At 46.0% G+C, this 23,469-nt stretch overlaps 1 protein-coding gene across 3 annotated transcripts in view; it reads right to left on the reverse strand.

Moving 5' to 3' along the window:
- LZTR1 (leucine zipper like post translational regulator 1) overlaps nt 1-23,469 on the reverse strand; it is a 63,682-nt gene that overhangs the window by 25,291 nt on the left and 14,922 nt on the right. For all 3 annotated transcript variants that reach the window (XM_077462113.1, XM_077462112.1, XM_077462114.1), the window contains exons 6-8: nt 3,168-3,251; nt 1,805-1,862; nt 1,359-1,498 (exon numbers count right to left, since the gene is read on the reverse strand). In XM_077462113.1, the coding sequence (XP_077318239.1) occupies nt 1,359-1,498; nt 1,805-1,862; nt 3,168-3,251 (282 nt within the window). The remainder of the gene's footprint in view (nt 1-1,358; nt 1,499-1,804; nt 1,863-3,167; nt 3,252-23,469) is intronic.

The raw sequence follows: 23,469 nt of genomic DNA on the forward strand, positions 1-23,469 counted from the left end.
AACTAAGTGCTAATGTCAGTCATCCACAAGCTAAAAGTTGTGGTACATTGCCCATAAATAGATCATAGAGCACTTTAGGGCTCATGCTGTAAGTGGTGAGCTGTACCATGCACACACAGTGCACTGCTCTCTATTTCTTCAGCAAAATAGCATTACAGCTCATGCTGCAAAACCAATATACTTCACTTATGGTGAATGGAGTGGTTATTCAAGCACAGGGCTGCCAGAATCTAGTGCGCTTACAGTACATATTGTGAATGGAGAATACCTTGTGTATGAACACAGCAGCCGTCTTACTTCTCAACCATGGATAAAAGGACACAGTTGTGACTTCATAGAGCAAATAATTAGTCTAACAGTATGAAGGACATTGTTATAACCAATTGTGAGCTTTTTGAACACAGGATTTACTTTTCTGGCTCAAGATCCCTGTTCATAGCCAGACATTCAGGTGTACGTTTATCAGTTTTAAAAGTAAAACCAAAAAGTTAAAAAGAGTTGTAATTACATGAAAATAATAAGCACTGGCGTGTATTTTGATTTGCTTTTTATGCATATTTTGGCAAACAGCACATTTGAGGTGCCATCAACATTAATGGAACCGCAAGCATGTCATACATTTGGCATGTGTTTTTCCCGGAATGCACAAAAAACACAACAAAGCAGCAAAAAGGGTATCAAAATGCGCACAAAAAAGGCCCAAAAAGCAAAATTTAACATTTTCTTGGGCATGGAGCATTGTGCATTTTTTCAATGCACATTTTGGTGCGTTGGTAGTGTATTTGTCAAATGACAAAATGTGTGGCAAAATGCATGTCTGCTAACTGCATTTGGGGTGCCATTAACAATGAATGGCACCCAAAAGTGCATTGAGTATTTTAACACAATTTTACAGCAATTCAGAATCCTGGCAAGAATTGCACAATTCTGCATTGCTCAGATGAGAATGGGTCCTAAAAGAAAATACATTATAATTACACTGTGTGTGCCAGCGTTATATATTTTAAAATACATATACAGTCATTATTTATATCAATCTAAGCTTGAAAGGAAGCATCCTTCCTCACATCACAGCAGCCTCTCACCCATATTCTCTACCTCTGAGCTGGAGAATATGGGACGCAGAATTTACAGAGATGGCCAGTGAGCACCTTCATAAACTGGTCATCTGTGTAAAAGTGAATGACAGAAGGGTTTGTCCTGTGATGAGACGTGAAGAACGTTCTCCACTCCTCATCTCAGCTTCATAAACTGGCACACCTGAGAGATCATCCGTGCTCATCAGGATCTCAGCTCTTCTGTTTGATAAACTTAAACCTCAGTGTGTGAAATGCATCAGGAAAATATTTGATTCTCACACTTTCTCTGCAAATTCAAATTGGAACAAGTTGTTTGTGATCTTTGCTCCACTTTGGCCAGAAAAGACAAACATTTTATCCCTGCAGACAGCCACTGGGAAGTTACAGCAAGATGGTGGGATCTCTCCACTCTGCTCGATCTGCAAAACAAACACCAAGTCTTCAGTTACACTCACCTGAGGCATGTCACTGAGCAATAAAAAGCACAAAGCAGCCACCCACAGCCACACAGATATTGGGCAGGCAATGATCTTTCATTACCAAGGAGGACTAAAATTACCCAGCCTCACTTATCAGTGGTAAAGACATTAAATAAGAAGGCTGCTAGATGTTTGAAGACTTTTACATTAATTTCATTCTAATCATATATCCATTGAGGTTTGCAGCCTTTAAATACAAAAAAACAACTATGATGAACTCCAGTAATTGTGTAAATTTTATATTACCTCCTCCCAAGTTGATAAATCCCGGTCTTGCAAACTGATTGTCCACATGTCATTTAGTCTAAATACAAGAATACATATCAGTTAATAAAATGTGTGTTCAATAAATACATAGAACCTATACAAAGTGGAGCAATGCGCTTGGTCTATGCAAAGCAGATGGGTGTACTGTTCCTAATTGGTTATTAATTTTAGTTTTGAAATCTCACTGCTTTATTTGTGCAGAGTGTACTGTATGCCCCGCGAGTTAACATTTTTTTTTTAAAGGTTGAAAATTAGAGTGGTATGAGGCAGAACTGAAACCCATATCAGGTCTGTGTGACCCTGGCTGAGAGACATTCCCCAAAACCAATCCGATCGTTACAGCTAGGGATCTGCATTGAGCTAAAATCTAGCACTACTGTCTGAAGTGCAATGGGGAAATTGCCTCCTCTGAGAATACGAGTGAGTGGGCGGGCAGGTGTCGCTGCGGGTGAGAGCCAGCGGGCGGCTCCATGGCTGAGAGCACGGACGGTTCCGTCGGTGAGAGACAGCGGGTGGCTCTGTGGGCGGCCTAGCTCGGTGACAGTGTGTGAGCGGCTGCTGGCCAATCAGGGAGCCGGCGGGCAGGGGAGAAGAGAGATGACATCTGTCACCGCCCGGCGCCTGCCCTGCATCCCCGTCCCCACTGTGCAGTGTGAAGGCAGTGGCAGCAGCAGAGAGATTACTTCATCTCTCTGCTGCTTGACTGGTAATCTGCTGCCTGGGACAGAACAAGAGACAATTATACCCGGCAAGTGACAATCTGCATCGTGCGGCATGGGACATGGAAAGTGACAATCCCAAACGTGTGGCAGGCGACATGCTCGGGGCTCCCACTGATTCTGCATTATGGCAAGTTGAACCATTTAATTTTTTATAACAATGTCATAATAGTAATGCGCTTCAATCATCCTGACACCATAACAACCATGGCGCTGTGATGATTGATGCACTAACACCAGCCATTTCCCTGATAAATTTACCCCAAAAAAACATTTTCTGGCAGTGCCCCTCCCGAGACTAGGCTCTGGATCCACCCCTACTTCATAGAATACACACAGGGTGAACAGTCAGAAAGAGGAACAAAGCTGAACTCTCAACAAAGAAACAGTGGTAAAACAAACCCTAAACCACTCCACCCAAAATGTTGTATGTAACATTACACTTACACGAGAAGGTGGCATACACTAGCACAATCAAACTTTATGAGATAAGTGATGATAACCCACTTTCCTTTAATCACATCATATTTTAAGACATTTATATGACTACATGCCAGTCCTAGGTTTATTTACTCTAATATGCAATACTTTCTATCCAAAGAGAACACTGAATATATTTATACCTGGCATTGCCATCATATCCAGCAAATATCCAAAGTTTATCATTGTATACTGTAGCTCCGTGTGCTGAGCGTGCCACTGGTAATCTAAAAAGGAAAAGATCAGGTAAATAGATGAGATATAAAAGTAAGCAAAAACAAGTCTCCATGTGTTAAAAAGCACCCAAACCAACAAATAATCTGGCCATAAAAAATTATATCATATATATATATATATATATATATATATATATATATATATATAAAATGTTCTAAGCAGAGGAGATTGACGGTGGATTAAGGCTAGACAGTGAAGTGCATGTTTGTGGGAGGAAATTAAATGGGGGCCGAGTTTGTTATAAATGTACATCATGAACATATATTACCCATGTCAAATTATTTTCATGAAAATATGATTTTATACTCTATGCTTGTCAGGCTTCTGGGTTCATTAACAATTAGTCCAGTCCTGTGTATAGAACAGATTTGAAGGTATCCCAACAAATCACCCAGATTAACATAGATCTTGCCATGTAAATATCAGGTTCCCCCCCTACTCACTCGCAACGCCGCCACCCCCGCGGGAGATGGGTGGGAAGGCGGCCTTACCTTAGGAGATAACAAGGAGGAGGGGTAGAGCTGCTGCTCCTCACTCCAGCCGAGGGAAGAGCTGGGCGAACAGACAGATGTTGCTTCTTGTCCTAAAACTCCCTGGCCAATTGGGTATCAGGACCCAGTTCCTTATTGGCCGGGAGGAGAGTCATGAGGACAATAGCGAATATTAAATTCGCTATGGTCACACAACTGGATAAGCAGGCCACCAATGAGATATTGTATAGAGAATAACAACTATTTAACCACTTGCTTACTGGGCACTTAAACCCCCCTTCTGCCCAGACCAATTTTCAGCGCACTTTGAATGACAATTGCGCGGTCATACAACACTGTAACCAAATTAAATTTTTATCATTTTTTTCCACAAATAGAGCTTTCTTTTGGTGGTATTTAATCACAGCTAGGGTTTTTATTTTTTGCTAAACAAAAAAAAATGTTTAATAGTTTGTTATAAAATTTTGCAAACAGGTAAATTTTTCTGCTTCATTGATATGCGCCGATGAGGTGGCACTGATGGGCACCAATAGGCACAGTTAAGGCAATACTGATGGGCACAGATAAGATGGCACTGATGTGCCCTGATGGGTGGCATGGATGGGCACTGAGAGGTGGCACTGATGTGCAGCACTGTTCAGGCAGCACTGTGGGCACTGACAGGTGGCGCTGGTGGGCACCGAGGAGCTGGGGCACATAGCAGTGATCGGGACTGATGTCCCTCTCACTGTCGCCAGTGATCTGCTTTTTTTTTTACTTCTACTCACGCTGTCAGTGCGAGGAGAAAAAATACCCAATTACTGGCTGTGTTGCATCACATGATCAGCTGTCATTGGCTGACAGCTGATCACGTGGTAAGGGGTCGGGATCGTCCCCTTACTCCGATCTGTGATGCAGCAAGTCTCATGGACTCGCTGATCACAGAGCGCGCCCTTCAGGGGGTGCACAGGCCGCTCGTGCATGGGACGACGTCAATAGATGTGGTCCCGGCAATGCAGGTCCGCGCTGTAGTCGTCAATCGGCTATAGCGCGGATCTCTAGAGGTTAAAGTCATATTAGTTTTTCAATGCTAGCGGTGGAAGACTTTCCATAGGTATACACAATTGTTTCAGAAACTGTGCAGCTAGCCTTCCATCAGGGAGCCAATTGAAAGGAATAATTCTTTGGAAGAAAATAGATTTTTTTCAACCGAAAAGCAGTCAAAGGAATAACAGAAACTCACTAAAACACCACCACAGGTAAACAAAAGGAGACCAGTGAACAGAGAATAGGGTGGGAATATAGACGCTGTGCTGGAAGATGCCGTTAACGGCAAGTCTAACAGGGGTTTCCCCCTCCATCATCTTCAAGGACAGCTACTTGAGAGGATAAGCAAGATTCTATAACCTAGGGAGGGACAACAGCCTGAAGCACTTTACTACCATAGTGGGGCCACTGAACACTAAGAGTTGGGAGGATCTCCTAAATTCACTAGACCCTTTCTAGATAAAGCATAAGGCATCTTTTCATGTCCAAAAATCTAAATCTTTCCTCTTCCACATTCTTGGGGGAGGAACAAAAACTAGGAAGGCACTATCTCCTGGGACCTGTGAAAGCTGGAAGAAACTTTGGGCAAGTACAAAGGATTGGCCCTAATCACTACCCTGTCCTCTAAAATCCTCAGGAAAGGGTCCTTACAGAAAAGGGACTGTAGATCAGATTAGAAATCCTTCTCCCTGATGTTCTAGCCAAAACAAAGGTAATCTTTAAGGAAATCAGAGAGGACTCATACAATGGCTCAAAAAGGAGCCCTAGTCAAAGCACATTACTAAAACCAACGACAGATCCCAGGGAGGAATCTGTTTAAACAGCCCTGGGTGTAAGCCTGGTTCTGGCTGAAAGTAACCTCCTGACCAAAGGGTCCTCAGCTAGTCTTTTTTTCTGCAAACAGTCAAGGCAGCAACCTGAACTCTAAGGCCGCCTACACACGGGCGGACTGTTCGCCCAACTTTGTCCGCTGAACAGTGTTTCAGCGGACAGTCCGCTCGTGTGTGGGCTTCAGCGGACAGTTTCAGCGGACAGTCTGACGAACAAAGTTTTTCGTAAATCCCGTAAGACAGTCCGCTGAAACTTGGTTTGAGCGGACAGTCCGCTCGTGTGTAGGCTTGTTCGACAAACTAAGTTTCGCGCATGCTCAGAAAGGATTTACACGGCGAAGGTTGCATTGCAGTGTATTGGACGTCGAATTTCTCGTCCCGTCGTACGTGCCGTTCACGTCATCGCGCACGCTTTCAGCGGACTGTTCGTTCATCGTGTGTGGTCAAGTCCGCTCATGCAAATTTTGAGCGGACTGTTTGGCCGCGTACACACGAGCGGACTGTTCGCCCAACTTTGTCCGCTGAACAGTGTTTGGGCGGACAGTCCGCTCGTGTGTGGGCTTTCAGCGGACAGTTTCAGCGGACAGTTGGACGGACAAGGTTTTTCGGAAATTCCGAAAACCTGTCCGCTGAAACCTTGTTTGAGCGAACAGTCCGCCCGTGTGTAGGCTTGTTCGTCAAACAAAGTTGCGCGCATGCTCAGAAAGGATTTTCACGCCGAAAGCTATAATGCAGTGTATAGGACGTCGTATTTTTCGTCCCGTCGTACGTGCCGTTCACGTCATCGCGCACGGTTTCAGCAAACTGTTCGTCCGTCGTGTGTGGCCATGTCCGTCCATGCTAAGTTTGAGCGGACTGTTTGCCGAAACTGTTGGACGGACAAAGTTGGGCGAACAGTCCGCGCGTGTGTACGCGGCCTTTGTCGGATTGTTTGACAAACTAAGTTGGGCGAACAGTCCGCCCGTGTGTACGCGGCCTTAGGATGCTGACAAATTCCTTTCTCCACTCCCCTCTGTAAAAAATATAATACATAGGGCAGGGCTTGACAAATTTGCTTGGAATCTAGGAGCCAGCTAAAAAAAGTTAGGAGCCAGGTCGGTAACGGCGATCCGGACCTGTCCTTGGCCTGACATGGAGACGAGTGAGGGGAAGATAGCCCCCCGCCACCTGTCTCCAAGTCATTGCCCATAGCTCTTAGAGGGACATTTTATTTTTCAAATGACAATTTTTTTTTTAAATTGCATTTTAGTGTAAATATGAGATCGGAGGTCTCCCTGACCCCAGATCTCATAGTTAAGAGGACATGTCATGCTTTTTTCTATTACAATGGATTTTTACCAGTGAAAAAATTTTTTAAATAAAGTTAAAATAAGAAAACATTTTTTTTTTTTTTTTTTTAAACGCGCCCTGTCCCGTCCGCATATGAAAGCGCGGTTTAAACTACACATGTGAGGTATCGCCGTGATCGGTAGAGCGTGAGAAATAATTCTAGCCCTAGACCTCCTCTGTAACTCAAAACATGCAACCTGTAGAATTTCTTAAACGTCGCCTTTGGAGATTTTAAAGGTTAAAAGTTTGTCGCCATTCCATGAGCGGGTGCAATTTTCAAGCATGACATATTGGGTATCAATTTACTTGGCGTAACATTATCTTTCACAATATAAAAAAAAAAAATTGGGCTAACTTTACTGTTTTTTTTTTTTAACAACTAAAATTATTTTTCCCCCAAAAAGTGCGCTTGTAAGTCCGCTGCGCAAATACGGTGTGACAGACAGTATTGCAACGACTACCATTTTATTCTCTAGGGCAGGGGTGGCCAACCAGACAAAGACCAAAAGCCACATTTTTTACCCAGTTACCGCAAAGAGCCACATCATACGCATGGGCACACATGAACATCACCCCATCCCTTCCTCATACACACATACTTTTGCTCAGCTGGATTTATTGTAAATGTCACACACTGTTTTAACACTACAAAGACCACAGGCCAGTCATTTTCAACAATGAACACTGTGTGCACTCACACAGACAAACTCTGTTTAACCAAATCCATAAACAATAATAGAACAATTTACAATACATACATGGAAAACTGCCCACATGCGCATTTGACGAAAATACTGTAGCAACCCTGCAGTAATGTTGAGTGTTACAATGTTTATGTTAGAGTTCTGTGATGTCCCATGGTCTGTGACTGCGTCTGCCTGGATGTGAGAGCGAGGGGGCGGGGGAGTAGGTGAGAGAGAGCACGCCTGGGTGAGAGAGTGTGAGAGGAGCACGGCGAATGATGAGTTGATGTATAGACTGAGTTTTCCCTGTTTTTGTTTTGGCGTGGTTATGGCCGACAGTAACCAACTTCTGCAAGACGTTCGGCAATAAAAGGAAGTTTATTGAAGAAAGCCTCATTATTCATAACGTGTCCGGTCGGACGCTACAATACCATATTGAACTCAAGCGAAGCGAAACTTGGATATTATAGCGACCCTACAGTATGTGCTGAATGTTACTGAATGTTATGCTGTTTAGAGACTTAAATTAGAGTGTTATGATTTTCCATTGTCTGCGAATGCATCAGGATAGATGAGAGAGCAAGGGGGCGGGGGAGTGAGAGTGAGGGGTGAGCGGAGGTGTGTGTGAGAGCGGATGGCGAATGACTGGAAAAGTGTAAGGAAGACAAACGAAGATTGTTTTTTGTTTGTGTTGTTTTGGCGTGGTTACGGCCAACAGTAATGGAGTTCTGCTGTTGTCAATAAATGACAGTTCATTCGACTACTTCTCGTCATTCTTGCATGTCTGGCAGAACGCTACAATATGAACGTAAGAGCCGCATGGAACCGGGCAAAGAGCCGCATGCGGCTCGGGAGCCGCGAGTTGGCCACCCCTGCTCTAGGGTGTTAGAATAAAAAAAATATATACAATGTTTAGGGGTTCTAAATAAAGGGAAGGAGATAGGCAGGCAATAAAAACAGGCAGGGGAAGCTCCATTAGCATTGCTGGTTGTCATACCAACGGCCAGCACAAGAGGGCGCCAGATTCCAGGAGTCATAGGATCATAGAAGGCCTCAAAGCCACGGCCTCAATTACCGGCCGCCGGTGGAACGGCCCGACGTGATCCCGCTGGGGGGGGGGGGGGGTGTGTTCCGCGGAGACAGGATATCCCCAGCTGTGCTGCCCCAGGCCGCTAATTCTAGTCGCAAGTGTGACCTGGCGCCCGGGTTTCTTCGAGACCTGACATAGGGAGTAGAAAAAGAATCTATTCCTGTCTTCTGCCAGGAAACAAAAGCTTTCCAAACTTTCCTTTACATCTTTCTTGTGACAAACTTACGGCTGTCCAGGATAGTCTCAATAACCCTCTATGAACACCCCCTTAGCTGTAAGATGCACCTCTCAGCCTCCAGGCCATCAAATGGAAGGTCTGTGGGTTTGGACGGAGCACCGGCCCGACGGAGAAGAGCTCTTCTCTCCGCAAGGGTCCAGGGGGGTTCTATTGAGAGAGCTCTCAGCAAAGAGAATCAATTCCTCCTGGGCCTTCAAGGGGCAATCAGGATAATTTATACTTTATCTTGAACTACCAGTGGTAAGAGCGGAAATGAAGGGAAGGCGTAGGCTAGAGTGAAACTCCACAGGAAGGAGAGCACATCTGTACCTAAGGACTCCGTCTCTCTTTGCAGCAAGAAGAAAAACAGTTTCTTGTTGAGACTGGATGCAAAAAGATCCACTCTGGGAACACCCCACTTTAAAATGCGATCTCCTGGAACGTGTCTTGATTCAGTTCCTAACTGCTGGCACTGATGTTTATTCTGCTCCATTAGGCCACCAGAACATTCGCTGTCCCACTGATGTGCACCACCCTGATTGAAGAGACATTGTACTCTGCCCAGGACAGAATCTGCTGAGTTAACAATAGAAGAGTATCCAAACGAGTGCCCCCTTGCATGTTTAGGTATGCCACAGGCGTGGCATTGTCTGAAAAAAAAACAAAAAAAAAAAAAACAACAAGTCCTTTGAAATGACCCTCTCCTCCAGAGCAACTAAAGCCTTCGCCACTGCTAACAGTTCTCTAAAATTCAATGAGTGACATGCCTCCCCTGGCAGCCAGGCTCCCTGGGCCTGCCAGTCCTAGTAAGCAACCCAGCCCCACAGACTGGCAACTGTAGTAATTTTCATTGGGGGATTCTGTGCCCAGTCCTTCCCTCCCTGTAGATGTTCCCACTGCTCCCACCAGGACAGATTGAGAAAATCCTCTCTTGGAAGCTGTATGAGCCGATTCAAAGATTTTTCTGCAATCCCAATAATGCAGAAGACATGCCTGAATGGGCCTGGAATGCAATTGGGCCCATGGCACCCCTGGAATGGCTGCAGTCATTAAGCCCAATAACTGCATGATCTGATGAAGGGAAGCCTGCGGGAGCAACCTGAAGTTCTGCACAGAAAGAAGAATCTTTAAAATCTTTTCTTCCAGAAGAAAAATCTTTTGGGCAAGTGTATTAGGTAACCCAAAAAAAGCATGCTCTGGGAGGGAACCAGGCAAGATTTCTTACGGACCTTTCAGAAATTGGGGTGGAAGGTCAATCAGCAGATTCAGTAAATCCTGAACAAGGCTCTCTCTCTAGAGCAAAGACCAAAAAAATTGTCTAAATATGGAAAGATCGATACCTTCTGTACCCAAAAATAGGCCATCACTTCAACCATGATTTTTGTGAAAATCCTTGGTGTTGCCGAGAGACTAAAAAGGGAGGGCTCTGAACTGCCAATGACTTGGACTGTTTCTCCATGAGAACTGCAAATCTGAGGAACTTTTGATGACTGGCAGATTGGTACATGAAGACAAGTGTCCTGAAGATCCAGGGTTACCATGAACACTCCTGGTAATAACAGATTCCTTACAGAATAAATGTTTTCCATCCGGAATCATCTGTAAACTATAAATCTGTTCAGGACACTTAAGTTGATGACCATTCAAAACCCACCGCAAGTCTTCCTTACCAGAAAGAAGTGAATAAAATCCTCAGAATTTTTAATCTTCCGGAATGGAAGAATAACACCCTCTGTTTCCCACATCGCAATCAGATTCACCATGGCCTGTCGTCTCTTGGTCCCTCAGCAGATGGGCAAGAAAAAACCTCTGCGGTGGGGGGCCTTTTGAATTCCAACCTGTAACCTCTATCATTTGGAGGATAAAAGGATTGCTTGAAACCTCTGCAAATTCCTTGATGAAATGGAACAAACTCCCTCCTACCCTCGCTCTGGTGTCACTGAGGATTTTTGGTAAACCCTGAAGGAGCAAAGTGTGCCCCCCCCCCCCCTTTTTTGCTCATCTTTGTTAAAAGACCACTTATTTGCCTATTCACCTTAAAATTAACTTTGTTCTAAAAGCCACGAAAAGGCCACTTATTATGGGGCTTATTCTTTTGAGAAGATGGCAACCGTTCGCTGTTCTTGGAGGAACGAGCTAGGACTTCCTCTAATGCCACGTACACATGATCAAACAATCTGGTGGAAAAGTCGGGCAAACTCAAGTCCGCCGGACAATCCGCCCGTGTGTAGCCTCCAGCGGACTTTTTTTAACCAAAAGTACGGCGGACTTAGAATGTAGTTTTGCACTCCAATCTTACCACCGGACTCGCATTTCGGCAGACAATCCGGCCGGGTGTATGCCAGTCCACCGTACTTTTGAAATGAACTGACTCTTCCCGCCCGGAGACGCGTGGGGGTCCCCCCCAGGTCCACATCAGACCCTTGTCCGAGCACGCTACCCGGCCGGCCAGGAAAGGGGGGGGGGGGGAGACGGGGGAGACGAGCCCCCCCCCTCCTGAGCCATACCAGGCCGCATGCCCTCAACATGGGGGGGTGCCTTGGGGAAGGGGGGGCCGCATACTCATTGAGTACCCCATACTCATTCACATAGGGTGGGGAGCAGGTATCCGGGGGTCCCCTTATTAAAGGGGGCTCCCAGATTCCGATAAGCCCCCGCCCGCAGACCCCGATAACCAACGGCCAAGGTATTCGGGAAAAGGCCCTTGTCCTCAACATGGGGACAATGTGCTTTGGGGTGGGGGGTCCCCCCTTTCCAAGGCACCCCCCCATGTTGAGGGCACGCGGCCTGGTACGGCTCAGAAGGGGGGGTGCTCGCTCGTCCCCCCCCTTTCCTGGCCGGCCGGGTAGCGTGCTCGGACAGGGGTCTGATGTGGACCTGGGGGGGGGGGCCCCCACGCCGATTTTTCGCTTTAAGTCCATACCAGGTGAGCGGACTTTCCTCCGCGTGTGTGGGCGAGTCCGTTCATTTCAAAAGTATAGCGGATAGTCTGGCGGACTTAGTACGCCGTATTAGTCCGCTGAAAAAGTGCCGTGTGTGGGCAAGTAGCCCGTTCGGAAGTCCGCCGGGTATACGCGGCATAAGGAAGAACCAAATAAGTTTGCCCCTGAGTTTATTCTTGGAGGCAAGATCACCTTCCCAAGTTTTCGGCCAGATGGTCCGTCTAACTGAATTAACCACTTCAGGACCGCCGTATTGCCAATGTACGTCAGCACAATGGCACAGGCAGGCACAATCACGTAGATGTACGTGATTGCCTTCCAGCGGGTGGGGGGTCCAATCGGACCCCCTCCCGTTGGATACGACGGTCCGGTTCCCTCCAGGAGCGCTCCGTGATGAGGGGATGGCCGTTCGTTTTCGGCCACCCCCTCTGGATCGCTCCTGGCCAATGAGAAGCTTCCTCCCACTGTGTATTGTTTACACAGGAAGGAGGAAGTGATGTCATTCTCCTCGGGGCGGTCTTTTTGACCGGACTACGAGGAGAAGACTAATAGTAAGTGTGCACCAACACTACACTGACATGTAGGTACACACAGGCACACAAACCCCCCCCCCCCGATCCCCCTCCCCCTCCCAGTCAGTGTCACTGATTGCATTGATCATTTCTTTACTGATCAATGCATTCAGTGTCAGTTGTGACAGTAAAAACTGTCAGGACAGTTAGTGTTAGGTCCAGGGTAGCCCCCTATCACCCCCCAATAAAGATTTAACCCCCTGATTGCCCCTAGAGTTAACCCTTTCACCCCCTTTTGCCAGTGTCACTAAGCGATCATTTTTCTGATCGCTGCATGTGTCGCTAGGTAGCTAGTTATTTTTTTAGGTTCACCGCCAGGTTTTTATATCGCTAGGTACCCCGATATACTACCCAATAATGTTTTTAACCCCCTGATTGCCGCTAGTTAACCCTTTCACCCCCTTTTGCCAGTGTCACTAAGCGATCATTTTTCTGATCGCTGCATGTGTCGCTAGGTAGCTAGTTATTTTTTTAGGTTCACCGCCAGGTTTTTATAGCGCTAGGTACTCCGATATACTACCCAATAATGGTTTTAACCCCCTGGATTGCCGCTAGTTAACCCTTTCACCCCCTTTTGCCAGTGTCACTAAGCGATCATTTTTCTGATCGCTGCATCAGTGTCGCTAGTGTCGCTAGGTAGCTAGTTATTTTTTTAGGTTCACCGCCAGGTTTTTATAGCGCTAGGTACCCCGATATACTACCCAATAATGGTTTTAACCCCCTGATTGCCGCTAGTTAACCCTTTCACCCCCTTTTGCCATTGTCACTAAGCGATCATTTTTCTGATCGCTGCATGTGTCGCTAGGTAGCTAGTTATTTTTTTAGGTTCACCGCCAGGTTTTTATAGCGCTAGGTACTCCGATATACTACCCAATAATGGTTTTAACCCCCTGATTGCCGCTAGTTAACCCTTTCACCCCCTTTTGCCAGTGTCACTAAGCGATCATTTTTCTGATCACTGCATCAGTGTCGCTAGTGTCGCTAGGTAGCTAGTTATTTTTTTTAGGTTCACCGCCAGGTTTTTATAGCGCTAGGTACCCCGATATACTACCCAATAATGGTTTTAACCCCTTGATTGCTGCTAGTTAACCCTTTCACCAGCGATCACAGTATAAGTGTCACTGGTGACGCTGGTTAGCCAGTTAGTTATTTAGGTTCCCCGTCAGGTTTTTATATAGCGCCAGGGACCCCCATATACTACCTAATAAAAATTTGAACCCCCTGATTGCCCCTAGTTAACCCTTTCACCACTGATCACCGTATAAGTGTTACGGGTGACTCTGGTTAGTTTGTTTTTTATAGCATGAGGGCACCCACCATTTATTACCCAATAAAGGTTTAACCCCCTGATCACCCGACGGGTGATATCAATTAGGTTTTAGGGTCAGGGTCTGCATCGCCCCAGGCAGCGCTAGGTTAGTGCCAGTACCGCTAACACCCACACGCAAAGCATACACCTCCCGTAGTGCTATAGAATCTGAACAGATCAATATCTGATCTGATCAGATCTATACTAGCGTCCCCAGCAGTTTAGGGTTCCAAAAAAACGCATTGTTAGCGGGATCAGCCCAGATACCTGCTAGCACCTGCGTTTTGCCCCTCTGCCCAGCCCACCCAAGTGCAGTATCGATCGATCACTGTCACTTACAAAACACTAAACACATAACTGCAGCGATCGCAGAGTCAGGCCTGATCCCTGCCATCGCTAACAGGTTTTTTGGTAGCATTTTATATTTAAATCCGGAAGGCGGTGCTTGGTTTTCGGGGTCCCGTACGTGGCTAGGCTCCCAAAAAGTCCCCCACATGTGGTATCCCCGTACTCGGGAGAATCAGCAGAATTTATTTTGGGGTGTAATTTGACTTCTGCCCATAGCATGTGTGAGCAATATATCATTTAGTGACAACTTTGTGCAAAAAAAAAAAAAGTTTGTAATCTTCCCGCAACTTTTGGCAAAATATAAAATATTCCATGGACTCAACATGCCTCTCAGTAAATAGCTTGGGTGTCTACTTTCCAAAATGGGGTAATTTGGGGGGGTTTTGTGCTATTTTGGCATTTTATGGCCTTCGAAACTGTGATAGGTAGTGAGGAGTTAAATCAAAAATTTGCACCCTTAGAAATCCTGAAGGTGGTGATTGGTTTTCGGGGTGCCGTGCGCGACTAGACTCCCAAAAAGTCCCACACATGTGGTATCCCCATACTCGGGAGAAGTAGCGGAATATATTTTGGGGTGCAATTCCACATATAACTATGGCATGTGTGAGCAATATATCATTTAGTGACAACTTTTTGTAAAAAAATTTTTTTATTTTTTTTGTCATTATTCAATCCCTTAGGACAAAAAAAATAAATATTCAATGGGCTCAACATACCCATCAGCAATTTCCTTGGGGTGTCTACTTTCCAAAATGGGGTCATTTGGGGGGGATTTGTACTGCCCTGCCATTTTAGCACCTCAAGAAATGAGATCGGCAGTCATAAATTAAAAGCTGTGTAAATTCCAGAAAATGTACTCTAGTTTGTAGACGCTATAACTTTTGCGCAAACCAAAAAATATACGCTTATTGACATTTTTTTTACTAAAGACATGTGGCTGAATAAATTTTGCCCTCAATGTATGACTAAAATTTAGTTTATTCGATTTTTCTTATAACAAAAAGAAGAAAATATCTTTTTTTTTCAAAATTTTCGCTCTTTTTCCATTTATATCGCAAAAAAAAAAAAAAATCGCAGAGGCAATCAAATACCATCAAAAGAAAGCTCTATTTGTGGGAAGAAAAGGACGCAAATTTCGTTTGGGTGCAATATTGCATGACCGCGCAATTACCAGTTAAAGCAGCGCAGTGCGAAATTGGAAAAAGACCTCTGGTCCTTAAGGTGTTTATTGGTCCGGGGCTGAAGTGGTTAATGAGTGCTGAAGTTCTGACCACATTTTACAGAATCTGTTGCCGCAGCAGCCAGGAAAGCAACCAATTTGGCAATAAGGGGTAGAGAATCCATGATCTCCTCTATGGGGGGTGTCAGAGGAGAGAAGGTCATCCAGACGTTGAACCCACACATCTAAATTCCTAGCAACACAGGTGGACACTACAGCTGGTCCTAAAGAAAAGCCAGAGGCATCCCAGGCTTTTACGTAATAAAGAGTCAGCCTTCCTATCCATCTGATCCTTAAGGACTCCGGAGTCCTCAAATAAAAGATTTGACTTTAGATACTTGTGACATACATTTGAAAAAAATGTCCTCAAAATTGGAACTGAAAGGGAAACCTTCTTGTGTCCTCTAGGTTGGAACAACCTTTTTTCAGGATCTTTCCACTTAGAAAGGACCATGTCTGAGTGAATGATGCCAGGAAAAGACCTAGTTTTCCGTCCTTGCAGACCTCTGCACATTTTATCCTGAACAGATTGGGCTTGCTGAGGCAATCTGTTCAGAAGTATATGCTGACTTTAATAGTTCGACAATATCTTCAACTGGAAAAAAAGATAACTAGTTGAGCTACCAGTATCCTCATCCTCTGATGCAGACTCCTCATCAGACGTAGATACCGGATTCTCACCTTCTTCCAAGTCAGAAACATTAGGTGAACTACTGGTCTTTGATGCTAAAAGAGGTAGAGACCTAGCTGAGACTGAAGGCTCCCGAGTCACAGGTTTAGCAGTGGAAGGCCCTAGCCCGGTTACTCTGTCATTAACACCCCTTTCACACCAGGGCGTTTTGCAGGCGCTATAGCGTTATAAATAGCGCCTGCAATTAGCCCTAAAGAAGCTGCACCATTGTGTGTAGTGTGAAAGCCCCGAGGGCTTTCACACTACAGCGGTGCGCTGGCAGGACGTCAGAAAAAAATCCTGCCAGCAGCTTCTTTGGAGCGGTTTGTTTACCGCTCCTCCACCGCTGTTCCCCATTGAAATCAATGGGGCAGCGCTGTAATGCCGCCGGCAAAACGCAGCTATTGCGGCATATTGCCGGCGGTTTTAACCCTTTCGTGGCCGCTAGCGGGGGTAAAAGCACCCCGCTAACGGCCGGAATGCGCCGCAAATACGGCGGTAAAACGCAGCAAAAAATTAGTGGCGTTTTACCGCCGACGCAAAGGGCAGTGTGGTGTGAAAGGGGTCTAAAGGACTGAAAAGAGGCCACTACCTCTTTCATAAAAGTCATCAACTCCTTAAAAGGCAGTAGACCCAGAACCTGCCTTTGATGGACTACAACCCTCAAAAATAGTTTGTTACAACTATCAGAAAGTCTGGCTCTACAGTTCCCACATTTTTTCCTTTACAGGTTTGTCAACCTAGACGAAAAAAAAAAAAAAAAAGGAGGACTTAGACTTACAGTGATGGTATTTCTAAGAGCCTTTCAGGACAACCCTGGAGAGAGCACAGCTCCGCCCCTTTTTTCAGGAAACACTTGCTGACCTTTAAATCCCTCCCCTTCCACCATGGCTTCAGTTACTGTGGCCTCCGGCATACTGGAAAACAAAGCACAGAAAAACCACAAACCACCATGATAGATACCAATTCTAAGCTAGAAAAAGGGAGGGGAAACTAGGGGTTGTCCTGAAAGGCTCTTAGAAATACCGTCACCGGTAAGTCTAAGTCTCCCAAATCGCCTTTCAGGACAACCCTGGAGAGGATAACCGAGAAGCTTACCCTAGGGTGGGACTACTGCCTGCAGCACCTTCCTGCCAAAGGCCTGATCCGCAGCTGACAACAAATCCAACCTGTAGTGTCGGAGAAAGGTTGAATAGCTTGACCACGTGGCCACCTTGTAAATCTGATCAGGCGTAGCACCGGCCCTTTTGGCCCAGGACACTGCTATTGCTCTCGTGGAATGAGCCGCAATCCCTGAGGGAGGCATTTCTCCTTTAGCTCTTAGGCCTCTGTAATTGCCCCTCTGAGCCACCTACCCAGAGTGCTTTTAAAAGCTTTTTCTCCCTTACGAGGGCCTGAAAAGATTATGAAGAGGGCGTTTGATTTTCTGAATTCCTTAGTGACCGACAAGAATTGAAGAAGTCACCTACTTACGTCCAAGGTATGGAAAGCTTCCTCACCTGCATTAGCGGGAGCTGAGGAGAAAGTAGGCAACACTATTTGTTGAGAGCGGTGAACGTTTGAGGAGACTGAGTAGGAAAGCTGGGTCTGTTTGGAGAACTACCCGGTCTGGAAAGACTTTTAGAAAAGGCTCTGTGCCACCAAAAAGATTGTCTTTGAAAAATGTAGTTTTAAAACAAGCGTCTTGTAAGGGTTCAAACGGGGACCCCGTGAGCCCCTGCAAAATAGATAAATCCCAACTGGGAAAACGTTTGAGGGACACTAGCCTATTTCGTCCTAAAAAATCTTGAAATTAGAGTTTCTCCAGATAGAGTCTTTTCAAAGTAAACTGAAAGAGCCGCTACCCGAGTCTTTAAGGTGCTGGCTGCCAATCCTTTCTCCATTCGGTCATTGAGAAATTTGAGGACTGAAATTACACTTTTCACCTGGAAGCCACTGGAGGTACTATAGGAAATAAACTTCTACCATACCTTCTGGTATATGGCTCTAGTCACATCTTTTCTGTTGGAAAGTAGGGTTTTTACTAGCTTGTTGGATAAACCTTTAGCCTTTAGAACAGGCATGTCCAAAGTCCGGCCCGCAGTCCGGTTTTGAACGGCCCGCCTGGTGTGCTGCGGGATCAGGGCTGTCAAATGAGCCGATCCCCGTCACTGTGAGAAGCTCCGTCGGCTTCAAAAGTGAAAGTAAAGTGCAGAGGAGTGTGCTGTGCTCTCTGCTTCCCCCTACAGTGCAGTACCCGGCTGAATGAGGAAATGGAATGGAAAGGTACTGTACTACAAGCTAGATTCGTTTTAAAAAGGCTTTATTTATGTGTATGTGTGTGTGTGCATGTGTGTCTGTATGTATGTGTGTGCATGTGTGTCTGTATGTATGTGTGTGCATGTGTGTCTGTATGTATATGTGTGCATGTGTGTCTGTATGTATATGTGTGCATGTGTGTCTGTATGTATATGTGTGCATGTGTGTCTGTATGTATATGTGTGCATGTGTGTCTGTATGTATATGTGTGCATGTCTGTCTGTATGTATATGTGTGCATGTCTGTCTGTATGTATATGTGTGCATGTCTGTCTGTATGTATGTGCATGTGTGTCTGTATGTATGTGCATGTGTGTCTGTATGTATGTGCATGTGTGTCTGTATGTATGTGCATGTGTGTCTGTATGTGTGTGTGTGCATGTGTGTCTGTATGTGTGTGTGTGTGTGTGTGTGCATGTGTGTCTGTATGTGTGTGTGTGTGTGTGTGTGCATGTGTGTCTGTGTGTGTGCATGTGTGTCTGTATGTGTGTGTGTGTGCATGTCTGTCTGTATGTGTGTGTGTGCATGTCTGTATGTATGTATGTGTGTGCATGTCTGTCTGTATGCATGTGTGTCTGTATGTATGTATGTGTGCATGTGTGTGTGTGCATGTGTGTGTGTGCATGTGTGTGTGTGCATGTGTGTCTGTATGTATGTGTGTCTGTATGTATGTGTGTCTGTATGTATGTGTGTCTGTATGTATGTGTGTCTGTATGTATGTGTGTCTGTATGTATGTGTGTCTGTATGTATGTGTGTCTGTATGTATGTGTGTCTGTATGTATGTGTGTCTGTATGTATGTGTGTCTGTGCATGTGTGTGCATGTCTGTATGTATGTGTGTGCATGTGTGTCTATATATGTGTGTGTGTGTGTGTGCATGTCTGTCTGTATGTATGTGTGTGTGTGTGTATGTGTGTCTGTATGTGCGTGTGTGTGTCTGTATGTGCATGTGTGTCTGTGTGTGTGTGTGTGTGTGTGTGTGTGCGCATGTGTGTGTGTGTGTCTGTGCATGTATGATTGCATGTGTGTGTGTGTGTGTGTCCATGTATGTCTGTATGTATGCGTATGTGCATGTGTGTCTGTATGTATGTGCGTGTATGTCTGTCTGTATGTGTGTGCATGTATGTGTGTCTGTATGTGTGTGCAGCATGTGTGTCTGTATGTATCTGTGTGCATGTATGTGTGTGTGTGTGTGTGTGTGTATGTATGTCTGTATGTGCGTGTATGTATGTGCGTGTATGTCTGTATGTATGTATGTATGTGCCTGTATGTATGTATGTATGTATGTATGTACGTGTGTGCATGTGTCTGTATGTGTGTGTGTGCATGTGTCTGTATGTATGTAAGTATATGCATGTGTCTGTATGTGTATGCATGTGTCTGTATGTGTATGCGTCTGTATGTGTGTATGTCTGTGTGTATGTGTATGCATGTGTGTTACTTTTAATCCAGACCCCCCCCCCCCCCCCCCCCCCCATTCTTGTACCATCAGAACTGCTTTTGTGGTGCTTGTGTGTGTGATAGCAGCCAGGATTGCTGCTCCTCTGAAAAGCAATCCATATACAGATCGCTTTTCAGAGGCATTTGAAAGGTGGTAAAGAGGCATTATGTTGCCTCCTCACCACCTGTTTTAAGCCCGTAAATGTAGCATCACTATACCGCAACTGTGCAGTCTACACAGTTGCGGGGTAGTTGCAGTGCAGGCCCATTCACCATGAGCATACCTCCAGCTGCAGCCACAACATGTGTACACCCCCAGCTGCTCCCTCTGCAGCTAAAGGGGGAGAAGTTGGGGGTGGTAAAAACAGCTTAACCATGTAGTTTTACTGCCCCTCCAATAAGCCCTTGGTTCACATCTGCATGGCTGCATGCTGTGTGTAGGGCAGCCCATGCATTTCAATGGGCTTCCATACCCACAAAAATGCAGGGAAAGAAGTCCCAGAGCTTTTTTTTTTTTTTTTATTGCGCTGCACCAAAAGCACCCCATGTTTCCAATGTGTGGGGTACCATTAAGACTTAACGGTACCCCTAAAGAACAGAGCATTCGTCTGTGTGTCGGGCAAACGAGCGCAACAAAGGCACGAGAATTTTTGTTGGGCCAGGTATGAGTGCTCGAATGACCGAATTTTAATGGTTCAAAGAATGTCAGGCAAAATGGTCAGCCCTCACACATGTTCACTTCATCGAATCTGGCCCTCTTTGAAAAAAGTTTGGACACCCCTGCTTTAGAAGATCTTCCTTAAAAGCCAAGCGGTTAGGTGTAGACGGTCTGCCTCTGGATGAACCAATGATCCTTGTGTTAGAAGGTCCTCCCTGAATGGTAGTCTCCATGGAGGTTCTGCGGCCAGGTTTAGTAGTGTTGCAAACCAAGGCCTTTTTGGCCAGAAGGGCATGATTACAATCATATTGGTCCCTTCCTCCCTGAATTTTCTTAAGACCATCGGAATTAGAGGGAAGGGGGGGGGGGGGGGCATAACACAGGTGATAGTGCCATGGATGCGCTAGAGCATCTATGCCCAAGGCCTGGTCTTCTGGGTGAAGAGAAAAGAACCTGTGGACCTTGGAGTTCTGTTGACTGGCAAATAGGTCTACCTGAGGGAACCCCCACTTTCTGGTAATCAGAAAAACCTCCCGATTCTAGCTCCACTCTGCTTCTATCAGACTTCTGCTGTGCAGATCAACTAACAGATTTTGGGAGCCCTTTAGGTGAATTGCCAACAGGGAGGCTACATTCTGCTCTGCCCAACAGAAAAGTTGATTGGCTAGATCCATAAGACCCTTGCTCCTGGTTCCCCCCTGCTTTAGGACATATGCTACTGCAGTCATTGTCCGAAAGGATATGGACATGATGTCCCTTCACTGTATGGTGAAAAGCTAGGAAAATAGCCCTGAGTTCTTGCCAGTTTGACGACCTTTGGGACTCCGCTTTGGACCAAGTCCCCTGGGCAGTTAGTCCATCCAGATGGGCTCCCCAACCTCAGGCACTTGCATTCGTTGTTAGACGTTTGTCTAGCGGAAAAACCCAAGGGAAGCTTCTCATTAGATTGGCTGAATCCCTCCACCACCAGAGAGCTTGTCTCACCTTTGAGGCAAGCTTGATCTTTTTCTCCAGCGAAACCTGATGAGACCAAGTCTGTAAGATGCACAACTGAAGTGGTCTGGAGTGGAACCTGGACAACTGTACCGCTGGCATTGAGGCCGTGAGAAGCTCTAACACTGCCATGGCTGTGCGGACTGATACTGAACAATTTGTTTGAATTTGCTTTACTGCCATTTGGACTTTTTCCAACTTTGCCTGCGGTAAGAAGACCTTCTCTGGAGGACAGAACCGATTATATCTAGGTTCGATTTCTCCAAGTTGAGGAGCCATCCTAAGTCTCTGAGGTGTACCCGTGCTACCTGCAGATTTGTTAACAGCTGCTCCCTGGAGTCCGCAAAAAACAGCAGGTTGTCTAGATACGGAATTACAGGAATCCGTCTCAACCTTAGTGGCTCCAGGGCTTCCGCCATGATCTTTGTAAAGATCCTGGGGGAAGACGAGAGCCCGAAAGGCAGGGCCCTGAACTGAAGGTGCCAGATCGATGTCCCCAGGTTGACTGCCAAACGAAGGAAACAGGAGGCCTGGGCAATCGGGACATGTAGATAGACCTGAGGGATGCCATGAAGCAGTTTGGGGCTAACAGCTTTGTTATTGAATGGATTGTGCCCATGCAAAAATGTTTGTAGCGGATTGACCTGTTCAAGACTTTTAGATGTAGAATAAACCGATATTTTCCTGAGGGTTTTTTCACCAGGATGATGTGGGAGTAAAAACCTTACCCTTCCTGATGTTTCGGGACCTGGACAACTACCTCCTGCTGGATCAGATCCTGTAACAGGTTCGTCATTGTGGAGGCTTTGTCATGGTCCTTTGGAAGGGGCTCCAGGAACTCCAAACTGTAACCCTGAGCAATAATATTCCTCACAAACTGTCTCGAAGAGGTTTAGCTCCACTGCAGGAGGAAGGCAGACGACCTCCCTCCTACTGGAACTGGACTGTCATTTGTTTTTTGGTGGTGGGTCAGAGAGGGATCTAAAGAGAACCCCTCCTCTACCCTTACCCTTTTGGGGGGCCCAACGGCTTTGGCTGTCCTCCCTACCCTTTCGGGACTGCTGAACAGCACGAAAAATTTTCCTAGCTGCCTGCTTCTTTTTGGCAGGGAAAGCCTTTTTGTCTGCTGTCCTATCCAGAATGGTTTCTAGATCTGGACCGAAAAGAAGATCCCCCGAGAAAGGTAGGCCGCACAGCCTAATTTTGGAAGCCGTATCGCCTGACCAAGTTTTTTAGCCAGACAGCCCACCTAGCAGAATTTACTAGTGCCGAAGACCTGGCTGCCATTTTAATAGAGTCGGCTGATGTGTCGGCCATGTACTTTACAGCCTTCAAGATCAACGGAAAAGACTCCAGAAGATCCTTCCGGGATGTTCCTGCCTCAACGTGACTCGTGACAACGTTCCACCCAGCATTCAAGATTTCTTGCCACCACTGTGGACGCCATAGCTGGTTTGAGGCTAGCCGACACGGAATCCCACGCCTTTTTTAAGAGGGATTCTGCCCTTTTGTCCATTGCATCCTTTAGAACCTTTAGAAATATCCTCAAAGGCTAAATCTGTACAGCGTGATACCTGCGAAAAAGTGACCCGTGGTTTTTTGTTCCAAACTTCTGATTCTTTGTTGTCAAAGGGAAAAATGTATTTTCAAGGTCTTGGAAAGGAAAGGGCCTCTTTCCGGATCATTCCACTCCCTCCTGACTGTATCTGACAATACCCTACGGACTGGAAAGTACCTAGACTTGGCGTCGTCCAGACCCTGGTACATTTTATAATGAATTGACAACTGGACCTTCTCTTCTTGAATATCCAACATTGTGTAAATTGCTTTCAGAAGGCCGTCCACTTCCTCCAAGGAAAACTTACACTTGGAAGAGGAAGATGACAGCTGTAGTTGAACCTCACCCTCTGAATCCCTGAGCGAAGGAAGAGTGCTTGCCCCCTCATCCTCCGAGTCCCAACCCTCCGCATATTTGGAGGTAGACGCCCTGGGACTTAGTGGTGGTTGCTGACTACTGCCCGGATCTGCTGAGCTCTGGACCAGCAGTGTCTTAACAGAGCTCCGGGAACTTGCAAGCTCCTGAACTGAGGAACA

This window comes from Lithobates pipiens, unplaced genomic scaffold (assembly GCF_037356315.1).
Source record: "Lithobates pipiens isolate NorthernLeopardFrog02 unplaced genomic scaffold, aLitPip1_a1.2 Scaffold_3, whole genome shotgun sequence".
NCBI lineage: Eukaryota > Metazoa > Chordata > Amphibia > Anura > Ranidae > Lithobates > Lithobates pipiens.